Source organism: Scleropages formosus, chromosome 4, assembly GCF_900964775.1.
Source record: "Scleropages formosus chromosome 4, fSclFor1.1, whole genome shotgun sequence".
Lineage (NCBI taxonomy): Eukaryota > Metazoa > Chordata > Actinopteri > Osteoglossiformes > Osteoglossidae > Scleropages > Scleropages formosus.
This window is the reverse complement of record NC_041809.1, coordinates 18,073,432-18,086,064: the sequence shown is the minus strand read 5'-3', so window position 1 is coordinate 18,086,064 and position 12,633 is coordinate 18,073,432. Positions and strand designations below refer to the sequence as shown.

The 12,633-nt window shown below is 42.4% G+C and overlaps 1 protein-coding gene across 6 annotated transcripts; it reads left to right on the top strand.

Moving 5' to 3' along the window:
• Nucleotides 1-4,259: 4,259 nt before the first annotated feature.
• On the top strand, nt 4,260-10,947 carry LOC108927298 (uncharacterized). 6 transcript variants are annotated; one of them, XM_029250833.1, is made up of 6 exons: nt 4,260-4,547; nt 5,371-5,645; nt 8,481-9,565; nt 9,854-10,009; nt 10,116-10,217; nt 10,444-10,947. In XM_029250833.1, exons 3-6 carry the CDS (start codon nt 8,495-8,497, stop codon nt 10,735-10,737), a joined length of 1,623 nt encoding a protein of 540 aa, XP_029106666.1. In that variant the 5' UTR covers nt 4,260-4,547; nt 5,371-5,645; nt 8,481-8,494; the 3' UTR covers nt 10,738-10,947. The 6 variants fall into 6 exon arrangements, with proteins under 6 accessions (XP_029106666.1, XP_029106668.1, XP_029106665.1 ...); XM_029250835.1 differs by having other exon boundaries at nt 4,260-5,437; nt 5,611-5,645; nt 9,375-9,565; XM_029250832.1 differs by having other exon boundaries at nt 4,260-5,437; nt 5,611-5,645.
• Nucleotides 10,948-12,633: the final 1,686 nt, after the last annotated feature.

The window sequence follows — 12,633 nt, the reverse complement described above, 5'->3', positions numbered from 1 at the left end:
TCGGTGATTCCAGGATAGGCTCCGGACTACCACAACTCAGGACATACTACTTACCAGCTTAAGACATGCCGTAATGAAAATGGATGGATGGATGGATGAACTCTTTAATGTTTTAGGAGCCATTTATGATGAAAAAATTAAGTAAAACTCAATACCATATTTACATTTATCCGTGAACCGCCACCTTATCGTGGTGGAGGGGTTTGAGTGCCTGAATGAGTCCAGGAGCTATGTTGTCTGGGGCTACATGCCCCTGGTAGGGTCTCCCATGGCAGACAGGTCCTGGATTACAGACGAGACAAAGCGCGGTTCAAAAACCCCTTATGAAGGAAAAAGCAAGGCGTCCGTTTACCCCGCCCGGTATGGGGTCACCGGGGCCCCACCCTGGAGCCAGGCCTGGGGGGGGGGCTCGCATGCGAGCGCCTGGTGGCCAGGTCTATGCCCACGGGGCCTGGCCAGGCTCAGCCCGAAGCCATGACGTGGAGCCGCTCTTCGGTGGGCTCACCACCTGCCGGAGAAACCGTAAGGGGCCGGTGCATTGTGATTTGGGCGGTGGTCGGGGCCGAGTGCCCGGCCGACCCAAACCTCGGGCGCCAACTCTGGTTTTTGGGACTTGGAATGTCACCTCACTGGCGGGGAAGGAGCCTGAGCTGGTGCGGGAAGTTGAGAGATACCGTCTAGATATAGTCGGGCTCACTTCCACTCACAGCTTGGGTTCTGGAACCACTCTACTCGATCGAGGGTGGACTCTCCACTATTCTGGCGTTGCCCAAGGTGAGAGGCGGCGGGCTGGTGTGGGCTTATTAATAGCCCCCCAGTTCAGCCGCCATGTGTTGGAGTCTACCCCGGTGAATGAGAGGGTCATCTCCCTACGCCTTCGGGTCAGGGAACGGTCTCTCACTGTCGTTTGTGCTTATGCGCCTAGCGGCAGTGTAGAGTACCCGGCCTTTTTAGAGTCCCTGGGGGGCGTGCTGGAAAGCGCTCCCACTGGGGACTCTGTCGTTCTACTGGGGGACTTTAACGCCCACGTGGGCAACGACAGTGATACCTGGAGGGGCGTGATTGGGAGGAACGGCCTCCCTGATCTGAACCCGAGCGGTGAGTTGTTATTGGATTTCTGTGCTAGTCGCGGTTTATCCATAACGAACACCATGTTCATGCATAAGGGTGTCCACCAGTGCACTTGGCACCAGGACACCCTAGGTCGGAGGTCGATGATCGACTTTGTAGTCGTTTCTTCTGACCTTCGGCCATATGTCTTGGACACTCGGGTGAAGAGAGGGGCTGAGCTGTCAACTGATCACCACCTGGTGGTGAGTTGGATTCGATGGCGGGGGAAAAAGCTGGACAGACCTGGCAGGCCCAAACGCATAGTGAGGGTCTGTTGGGAACGTTTGGCGGAGGCCCCTGTCAGAGAGGTCTTCAACTCCCACCTCCAACAGAGCTTCAACCAGGTCCCGAGGGAGGTGGGGGACATTGAGTCCAAATGGACTATGTTCCGCTCCTCCATTGTCGGTGCGGCGGTTCGGAGCTGCGGCCATAAGGTCTCCGGTGCCTGTCGCGGCGGCAATCCCCGAACACGGTGGTGGACACCGGAAGTAAGGGATGCCGTCAAGCTGAAGAAGGAGTTCTATCGGGCCTGGCTGGCTCATGGGACTCCTGAAGCAGCTGACAGGTACCGACGGGCCAAACGGAGCGCGGCTCTGGCAGTCGCCGCGGCAAAAACTCGGGCTTGGGAGGAGTTCGGTGAGGCCATGGAGGAAGACTTTCGGTCGGCCTCAAAGAGATTCTGGCAAACCGTCCGGCGACTCAGAGGGGGGAAGCGGTGTTCCACGAACACTGTTTACAGTGGAAGTGGTGCGCTGCTGACCTCAGCTGAGGATGTTCTCGGGCGGTGGAAGGAGTACTTTGAGGATCTCCTCAATCCCTCCGACACGCCTTCTGTAGAGGAAGCTGAGGCTGGGGACTCGGAGGGGGACTCGTCCATTACCCTGGCTGAAGTTGCTGAGGTAGTCAAAAAACTCCTCGGTGGCAAGGCTCCGGGGGTGGATGAGATCCGCCCCGAGTTTCTCAAGTCTCTGGATGTTGTGGGGCTGTCTTGGCTGACACGCCTCTGCAGCATCGCGTGGAGTTCGGGAACGGTGCCTCTGGACTGGCAGACCGGGGTGGTGGTCCCTCTTTTTAAGAAGGGGGACCGGAGATTGTGTTCCAACTACAGGGGGATCACACTCCTTAGCCTCCCTGGGAAAGTCTATGCCAGGGTACTGGAGAGGAGAATCCGACCGATAGTCGAACCTCGGATTCAGGAGGAGCAATGCGGTTTTCGCCCTGGCCGTGGAACACTGGACCAGCTCTATACCCTCACTAGGGTGCTGGAGGGTTCGTGGGAGTTTGCCCAACCAGTCCATATGTGTTTTGTGGACCTGGAGAAGGCATTCGACCGTGTCCCTCGTGGCATCCTGTGGGGGGTACTTCGGGATTATGGGGTTCGGGGCTCGTTGCTGCGGGCTGTTCATTCCCTGTACGACCGGAGCAGGAGCTTGGTTCGCATTGCCGGCAGTAAGTCAGACCTGTTCCCGGTGCATGTTGAACTCCGCCAGGGCTGCCCTTTGTCACCGATTCTGTTCATTATCTTTATGGACAGAATTTCTAGGCACAGTCAGGGAACGGAGGGTGTCTGCTGTGGTGGCCGCGAGATCTCGTCTCTGCTTTTTGCAGACGATGTGGTCCTGTTGGCTTCATCAAGTCAAGACTTGCAGCGTGCACTGGGGAGGTTTGCAGCCGAGTGCGAAGCGGCGGGGATGAGAATCAGCACCTCCAAATCCGAGGCCATGGTTCTCAGTCGGAAAAAGGTGGATTGCTCCCTCCAGGTTAGGGGGGAGTTGCTCCCTCAAGTGGAGGAGTTTAAGTATCTCGGGGTCTTGTTCACGAGTGAGGGAAAAATGGAGCGGCAGGTCGACAGACGGATCGGTGCGGCGTCCGCAGTAATGCGGTCATTGTACCGGTCTGTTGTGGTGAAGAGGGAGCTGAGTCGTAAGGCGAAGCTCTCAATTTACCGGTCGATCTACGTTCCTACCCTCACCTATGGTCATGAACTCTGGATCATGACCGAAAGAATGAGATCGCGGATACAAGCGGCAGAAATGAGTTTCCTCCGCAGAGTGGCTGGGCGCACCCTTAGGGATAGGGTGAGGAGCTCAGTCACCCGGGAGGAGCTCGGAGTAGAGCCGCTGCTCCTCCGCATCGAGAGGAGCCAGTTGAGGTGGCTCGGGCATCTGTTCCGGATGCCTCCTGGACGCCTCCCTGGGGAGGTGCTCTGGGCTTGTCCCACTGGGAGGAGGCCTCGGGGCAAACCCAGGACACGTTGGAGAGACTATGTCTCCCGGCTGGCCTGGGAACGCCTTGGGGTTCCCCCAGAGGAACTGGAGGAGGTGTGCGGGGAGAGGGAAGTCTGGAGTACTCTGCTCAGACTGCTGCCCCCGCGACCCGGCCCCGGATAAAAGCGGAGGAAGATGGATGGATGGATGGATATTTACATTTAAATTTTGTAAACCACACAAAAAGTGTCAAAATCCGTAGGCTTCCGTGGTTAGAGTCAACTGACTGGAGGTTTTGTTCTTCTGGATTAAACCTCCAGTCACACAAAAAGTAGCCAAAATGTTAACCTTGAAAAAATAAAAATCTGGTAACCCACAACACCCATAGACAATGGGTTATGATTCAAAAATATGTCAAGCTACCAAAAAATTCTTAAGTCCTAACTTATCAGCTTCCAAACTATTTCTGTTTGAACAAAATCCTGGAATGACACAAAGGGTTAAAGAAACCACAAATTAGTAGCAAAATTGATTTCAATGAATTTCAAGAAATTTTTCAATGTGTTCTTTGCACAGTTTTGTAACAAGTAAAAACAATGGAAAGAAGCTTGACTTCTTTCCTGTTTTACTCAGTATGCTTCCCTGCAAGGTCCAACAAACATCAACAACTGCTTGTCTTGAGCGGGGTTGCGGTGAGCCGGAGCCTATCCCAGAAGAATGGGGCACAAGGGAAACACCCTGGATGGGATGCCAGTCCATCGCAAGGCACCCCAAGCAGGACTCAAACTCTGGATCCACCACACAGCGGGCACTGGCCAAACCTGCTGTGCCGCCACCACCACAAGGTCCTGCTTCCCTAATTTAGTTACAGAAACATAATTAAAACCACACTGTAAAAAATGAATCAGTGGTGAAGCAGATTTTATTAAAAATATAAATTAATTTCAAGTAAATGATAAGTACATTTAATCTATTAAATCAAGATTTCATATTTTACATAAAATATTGGTTCATTTTCACAGAAATAATTACAGAAAATAATCGAATTGATTATTTTTAGGAGCTTTTGCGCAGCTTTTTGTTTTTTAAAATAGACAGGTGTGAGATTAAATCATTTTATTTGAGGAGTTCAGCCTTAGCCTGTAATTTGCCGACGTCATCGAAATTTTGGCTCGCTTTCTCCCTGCGCATGCGTTAGTATTTGTCGGGTAGTAGTTCGTTCTTGATAAGGTGAGTTATAGGTATATAGTTTGTAATTTAACACTTGTACTGTATCGGTACATTTATGGCAGACATAGTTTTCACTGGTTTTATGCATTTACTGAGAATCTACTTCGAATCTCTCCGTCTTTTTTCTGGCCGCATTACGAAACAACGGCGCCAAACTCGAATTAAATTCAAATTGGTGTGTCGCACTCACTGTAGTAGTTGAGTGAGCTATCCGTTTACAAATTTACAGCAATCAAACCTTCAGTTATATGAGACTAACAAATAGTAGTCACATTAACGTTTTCAAGTGAAGAATCTCTGATACCTGTGGTAACAAATGCATTTTGACTGAATCTACTTCTCTCCGTGTCTTTTTTCTGCTGGCTGAACCGTTCAGTTAACGAAAACGGCGCCAAAAACTGAATGTAACCAAGTCTCCGGTGTAGCCAAGTGGTATCCGTTTAGAAAGCAGTCTAACTTTTAAAAGTAAAATGCTTGTGATATGTACACAGTATGTTAGTCACATTAGTTTTTTCAAGTGAAGCATGCCATCTGTAATACCTGTATTACAATGAATTGAATGAATCAACTGTTGGCTGCATTAGAAAACGGCGCCAAACTCGGTATTAATAATTAATATGCTGTTACTGTAGCTAAGAGAACTATCCGTTTTATACAGCAATCTAACCTTCAAAGTAAAATTCTCGTCAAATGTATCTTAGTCACACTGTTTTCAAGTGAAGTATGGCTGATAATTGTATTAACTTGGTATTTCCATTTTCATACGTTATTTAGCTAGGTAATTGGTGTCAACCATTGTGAATTCCAACAAACTCATTTGCAGGTGGATTGCTTGTGCAACGTAGACGTAATACCTTTTTGCCGGACTTTTGTTGTTCCTTCTTTTTAAGGTAAGTCTAAACTAGTTTCTATAGCTGTTCACGTTAAAGGGATACCCCACTTCAATGTGCTAGTGGCAAAGAATTTTTGGACAAATCAGCCACTTTGGGAGCAATTTGTGCTTGAACCCTGATGATTACCACTTGCTGTTATATTTTAAACTATTTCCCCCCCTTTTTTACAGGTATATATTGAAGACCACTATAGATGTTCTGCCATGTAAGCATAGATTCCCTTGCAATTTAACATTTAAAGCTCAGATTTAAGGGGTAGTTGGGTGTATGAGGATGTAGTTTGCAATCATGGTGTGGCAGTGCAAGATCTGTCAGTGGATAGCCTCCACAAAAGGAGGTGTCTTGAAGCACTATCGATTTCATCATGGTTCAATTTACACATGGCCATTTTGTACTGTGTCCACACTCCAGTTGTCCATGCTCTTTCAAAACACAGAGTGCCCTTAACACACATTTAAGTAGATACCATATACATGAGGACAATCAAGTGCCAGAAGTGCTCACTTTAAATTGTAAAAGTTGTAGCACACAACATTGTTCTGAGAAGGACTATTTTCAACATTTAGGTCATCATCTTAGAAGTCATGAAACCATAGAATGTGTATTTCAAGGGTGTAACTTTAAGACAAATAGATATGGGACTTTTGTAACACACAGAAGCAGAAAACATAATCCTCACTCTTACAGAGATTTCAAGACCGATGTGTTAGTGATGAAGGAGACTGAATCACATTCATTTGATACTAAGCTGCAGGACAGTGACACTGAGAACAGATGTATAGATGGGGATTACCAAATGCAAGATGAATCACAGACAGTTGTGAACAAAATAGCCTTGCTCCTGTTGAAGTTAGAGAGCATATACAATGTGTCTTCCAGATGCATTGATGACTTGGTTGAAGAACTCCGCTTTGTGTCTTGTTTGTCATCCCATTCCCAGTTGTTCAAAAACATTGTTGAATCAAGTTTAAGTAAGAATAATTGTGTCCTCAGTGAAGAGAATGTCACTGAATTTGTAAATGAACTTTGTAAGTCCAACCCTATTGTAAGAGCATTAGAAGCAGGTGGTCCCCTTGGGTCTGCCTTCAAGAGAAAACAATTTTTTAAGGACAATTTTGAAGTTGTTGAACCAGTAGAATTTGTTCTAGATGCTGCTGAGAGTAGGCAATATCACTATGTACCTATTCTTGAGACATTGCAGCAGGTGTTGAACAGCAAAAGTATGAAATTGGACATGCTGAAACATAAAGTTTCAAGTGACCCATCCCATATTGAGTCTTTTGTAGATGGCAGCTATTTCAAGGAAAATAGGTTCTTTGATGGGGATGAACTAAAAGTCTCTCTGATTATTTATGTTGATGAGTTTGAGGTGTGCAATCCACTTGGAACCTCTAAGAAAAAGCACAAAATATCAGCAGTATATTGGGTTTTGGCCAATATGCCTCCTGAATTGCGATCTACTCTGACATCAATACATTTGGCTATTCTTAGCAAAGGTGATGATGTAAGAAGGTTTGGATATGATGCAGTTTTGGAACCACTTTTGAAAGATATTTGTGTCTTAGAACAGGAAGGAGTTTTCATTGCTAGTGTTGGAAAAACCATCAAAGGGACTGTACTTTGTGTTGTAGCAGACAACCTTGGTGCCCATTCTCTCAGTGGTTTAGTTGAAAGTTTTACTGGGGATTACATCTGTAGGTTCTGTTTAGGATGTCGTAGTGAATTCCAGCAGAAAGAAGTAAGATCAGGGGCTTTTCCACAAAGGACAAAAGAGGCATATGCTGAGCATGTTGAGACTATGAAGGTAAATCCTACACTTACCCATTGTTTTGGTGTCAAAAAGGCTTGTCCACTGACAGAGAAACTGACACATTTTCACTTTGCCTGTGGTTATCCTCCAGATATAGCTCATGACTTATTTGAAGGTATCATTCCAGTAGAGCTAGCACTGTGCCTCTCTGTTCTTATCAAGAAAAAATACGTCACATTAAGTGAACTGAATGACTCAATTAAACACTTCCCCTACAAATGGACTGACAAAACTAACAGCCCTCAATCAATACCCCAAAATTTTGCTACTCGCCATAGCGTAGGGGGAAATGCACATGAGAACTGGGCACTAATCAGACTTCTCCCACTCTTTATTGGGTCAAAGATACCTTTGGATGAACCAGCATGGCACATTCTCATGATTTTAAAAGACATCATTGAACTTGTCGTGTCACCTGTCCACACAGCAGAAAGTATTGCTTTCCTTGACTTAAAGATATCTGAACATCGCCATCTCTTTTTAAGTGTGTTTCCAAATGAACGACTGCTTCCAAAACACCACTTCTTGGAGCACTATCCTCAAATGATTGAAGCCTTTGGACCACTTGTTGGATTTTGGACAATGCGATTTGAATCAAAACATAGTTTCTTTAAACGTGTAGTGAGGCATACTACCAACTTCAGAAATGTTTTGCTGTCACTCACTACAAGGCACCAAATGATGATGGCTTACCACTCCTATGCAAGCACTGTGACACCTTCAGTGTGTGTCAGTAAGGTGCACAAAATGCCTATGGAATTGGTACATGCAGAGGTACAGGAGGCCATAAGAAAATTATCACCAAACCAAACAAGTGTGCAGTTGGCCAATGCTGTATCTTACTGTGGAACAACATACAAAGTGGGCATGATATTGCCTTATGGTTGTACTGGAGGTCTACCTGACTTTGTTGAGATCGTTCAGATAGTTTTGGACAAAGGTCTCAGTTTCATTGTCAAGACTCTTATTGCTTATTACAATGAGCATCTAAGATCATATCACCTTGAGTCATCTGGGCATTTTCTTCTTGTTGAGCATGGAGCACTTGGTGATTCTTATCCTTTGGCAGCTTATTGTGTTGGTAAAAATCGTTTGGTTACTCTGAAGCGTTACATAGGTTGTACATTTTAGATTGTTGTATGATCTCACAAACTATTCAGGTTTAGGTCTGTGTTATTTCTTGCTTTGTGCTATTTTTATAAATGACTATCACTTCTTTTATTGTCTTAGGTCTAAGATACAACATGGACCCTGCAGCACTAAAAGTTCTTATTAAGGAGCAAATCAGGAAGCTAGTCCTTCCCTTAGGAATCCCAAATACTGTAGATGAATTGAAATTAGCTGTAAAGGAAGCATTTGTTATAACCGAGGAGTTTAGCCTACAGTACATGGACTCTGATTTTCATGACTTTTTCACACTTACTTCTACTGACCAGATTCAACACAAGGATACAGTCAAAGTTGTGTTCCCTTCTCCTGTGGTGCTGACATTCTGTACTCAACATGATACCATCCCTAGCACCAGTACATTACAGTTTGAAGAGGAATCATCTGCCGTTGCATTTATACATAGTTCGTCAGGTTACAGTGGGGCAGATGTATCTACAACCCAGTCAGATGATGCACTTTCCTCTTCTTCTCAAGATACACTCATCCTTTCTCCACAGAGTAGCCCAGACAGGCTACCATGGCCTCAAGAATTTACAATTCCATGTTTCTCCCCAGAAGTACAGATCGTGCTTGAAAAGGCAATGGAGGCCTACATGAGAGATGGCACTCTTATGAGTGTCCAAAATGTAAAGAGAAATATAACTGAAAGGCTGACTCAGGCTATTTATGCTTATACAGCATATCCTTCAGGTATGCAGATTATCTGTGTGGCAGAAGCACTTGTTCGGAAATATCCATGTCTAAAAGAACCTGGTTCCTTAAGTGGATATTATGGTTGGCAGATGAGTCTTAAGTACAAAATGGCTGATTACAGAAGGCGACTCAGCAAGTTTGGTTGTCCTGAAGTTACATGTAACACGCTGAAAAGTAAGAGTCCTGAGAACAGGAAACCCGCAAAGAATGTCAAAAAGCCGAGGAAAGCAGAAGTGAATTACCTGCCACCATACCCAACAGGTCAGAGTGAAGAGAGTTTGGAGCAAGAAAGGTTGGAATTGCTTAGTGAAGTAAAAAAGAGGGACAATACCATGGTGATCAAAGCAAAAATGGCAAAAACTTTCGCGCTCAGAAGACATGAAGTTGTCAACCTGTCCCCCAGAGTTGTGGATTTTAAAGACAGATGGCCTGCACTGTTTAACCCCCAGCAGGTGAGTCATTAAATGACAACCTTTTATCCTTACAGCACCTCTCTAATATGTGATTTCAAGTATTGCTAAAAACAACATATGGAAAATTTAATTTATTGCTGTAGACAAGTTATACATTGAATGAACAGTAATTTCATGTTTTGGTTAAGACATGCAAGTTTATGCATTGCTTATAACATTACATTCCATAAACTTACATAAAGACAATATAGTGAGGTGCCCTATAAATGCAGTACTTTTGTATAAATCGTTTACATTTTGATTTTTTGTTTTGTTATTTCCTTTCAGATAAATGAAGAATTCAGGAGAATTACCACTTTGGATTTAGAGCCAAAATTTATGCAGATGTTGGACCAGTATACCCCAAATCTGTTGAGCATATTTTGTGCCAAAGGAGGAGCACTTGGACAAACTTTGCAGGACAAAATGGTTGCCATTCATCAGGTATTTTAAAATAATGTAATCTTTAATCGATTTGGTTGGATATATTTAACAAGATCTTAGAGATTGTTGGCACTGGTAATCAATAGTACATTTTGCTACATTTTAGAACCCTGGTGGTGTTACTATTGACCAGACAAGAGAAGTTGTCATTCGTTGCTTGGTTCATTACTTGGGTGAAAAGGATGATGATCTCATCCAGGAATACCATGTAAGTATCTATCTTACAAAATACTAAGAATTAACCAAAAAAAAAAATTGCAGGTTTTATGAGTTTGGAATTTTGTATTTGTGCTCATGTAAAACAAACTGAGTAGTGATTAAACACAATATTTTTAAAAATCTCTTGTGTTTTGAGTTTTCAAAAAAATATATTGAATCTCCAAAGTCTATACTGATAAAGGGAATTCCCATGTTCTGTTCTTTGTCTTCTGTAGTGCGCCGAAACAGATTTTCAGCAAGATCTCATGCACCACACAATGAAAATTTCTGTCTTTAAGAGGGGTGAGCAGGATGACATCAGCATTGTCTTGGAGGGTGCCCAAGTAGTGAGTGGTTTAGGAAATGTGGCTAAAGCTTGTGCCGTTCTTCTTGGCCTCACTTATGCTCTAAATCTGAGCTACCCTAAACAGCTCAGGTATACATTTGAAGCATTTCAAAAGCTCATCTTAGAGTTGGACACTTGTAAGTTTTCACCCAAAATGCAGTCTCTTAAGAATAAGCTTGCTTAATGTAGTCATGCAATACAATTTACTTGGCTGAACACAGTGTTAAAACAAGCATTGACATACAAGTTACATTCTTTAAAATGTTTTAAGATTTACACCACAAAAATGCATATTTGTTTAGTGATGCAACATCAGACCACAGTATGAGGTGTGGCAAATTTTCAGTTCAGGTACAGTTGATCTGTATAATTATGTAGAAATTTGGGACAGTAATATGGCAATTTATGTTACTTGTAACTTCTGTTTTGTACAAATTTTTAATTGTAGAAGTTTAGAAAATGTGTACATTTTTGTTTTGACTTTTATATATCAGATTGAGATCTGATGATTATTTTTAGTATTTTAGTATTTGAATATGCCATAAATTTTTTTTTTTGATGAATACAAAACCTGTCCAATACAAATACAGCATTGTACAAATATTACAAAATAAATACTTAACTACATGTGCCTGTGAGTTTTTTCTTATATTTTGTAAGTTTTATTGAATTTCTTTATTGGTTTGTGAGAATTGGACTGCTGCTTTAACTTTACCTAAATTCTTACATTTCTTGGAACTGTACAAATCAGAATTAAAAAAGAGAAATGTTTTCATATTTAAAATGTAATTCATCTAATACAATTGTGCAATGCAGTAATTTAAAAAGTCACACAAAAGAAAAGCAAAGCTTAATTGATTTACGTAGTTTAAGTTAAAATAATGTTCTAACTCTATCAAAAGCAACCAAGTAATATTACTAAATTTATTTGGTAGATAACTTAAAATAATTAGTAGAATGAACAAGTTTTTTTTTGATGCTGTTGCTTTGTGGACATAAATAATTTTGGTAAATTCACTTGATTTCATTAAGTAGATTTCACTAAATAATATATGCTGTTGACATTTACTTAAAATTATTGCTGTAATATTTTTGCCTAAATTTTTTTTTGTAGAACCACATATCATTTTTTACAGTGCAATAAACAGAACGCAAGAAACAAGGCTTTAATACTTTACCTATACTAGTTAATTGTGGATTACATGTTATTGCACAATATATTGTTGCTAATCACCTTTAAATTATGCTTTCGCTGAAGCACAAGAAAGCAAACACAGTAATATGACATGCTTACCTAAAAGGGAATGTTGCATACCAGTCTGAGACTCAAAATGAATATTCAATGTAATGTTGCAAAAATTATTAATACAAATTTCCTAATACAGAAGGGGTTGAACACTTAATGATACTGCATCAAAGGATGTGGTGGAATATCACTGGTTTAGAGCTGTAGAGCTGTAGAGCTTGCATTATCTAACTTCACTGTAGACCTTTCTAAAATGCACATATCCAAATAGAACCAGATATAATATGGCGCATTGGAAATGAATAGATGGTGCCTTTCCAAGACACCCTTTCTGATGCCTTTCTAAAATGATCTACATAGCTGAGGAAATCATCACAGATCCTCAAACAAGCCACACTACTGCCATCTGCCATGTAATGAACACGTTACTTCTTTGTTACTTCTTCGTTCAAAAACTATATATATTATAGAATTGACTGCAATACTAGAAACAGTTTCTGAAATGACCGTTTGGCATTGGCAATTCTTAGGAGCCCAGTCTTTAATGTGGGTAAGGGGGTTGTTCAGTAACAAGAGTAAACCTGAGCACATAAGTAGTTCAGCATCTTTTAATAAGAGAAAAAAAAAATGTTTCTAAAAATTCACTGAGTGAGTATTCACGGAAGGTATGATGAGACAGTCATCAGGTCACATTTTTAGGTTTCACGAGCCACATGATTTATGTCTGCAGTTTGATATGGAGACAGTACAACCTAAGGCTTACTTTACTTTTATTAGTCTGAGTAACAATATATTTACATACAATGTTAATTTTAACAGTATGTTTTATACAAA

Bases quoted from the DNA above. Each gene is read 5' to 3' on its own strand.
- LOC108927298 (XM_029250830.1), top strand. From the start codon at position 8,453: ATGACTATCACTTCTTTTATTGTCTTAGGTCTAAGATACAACATGGAC. The intron at 9,566-9,853 runs GTGAGTCATTAA...ATTTCCTTTCAG, and splicing joins CACTGTTTAACCCCCAGCAG to ATAAATGAAGAATTCAGGAG. The intron at 10,010-10,115 runs GTATTTTAAAAT...GCTACATTTTAG, and splicing joins AAATGGTTGCCATTCATCAG to AACCCTGGTGGTGTTACTAT.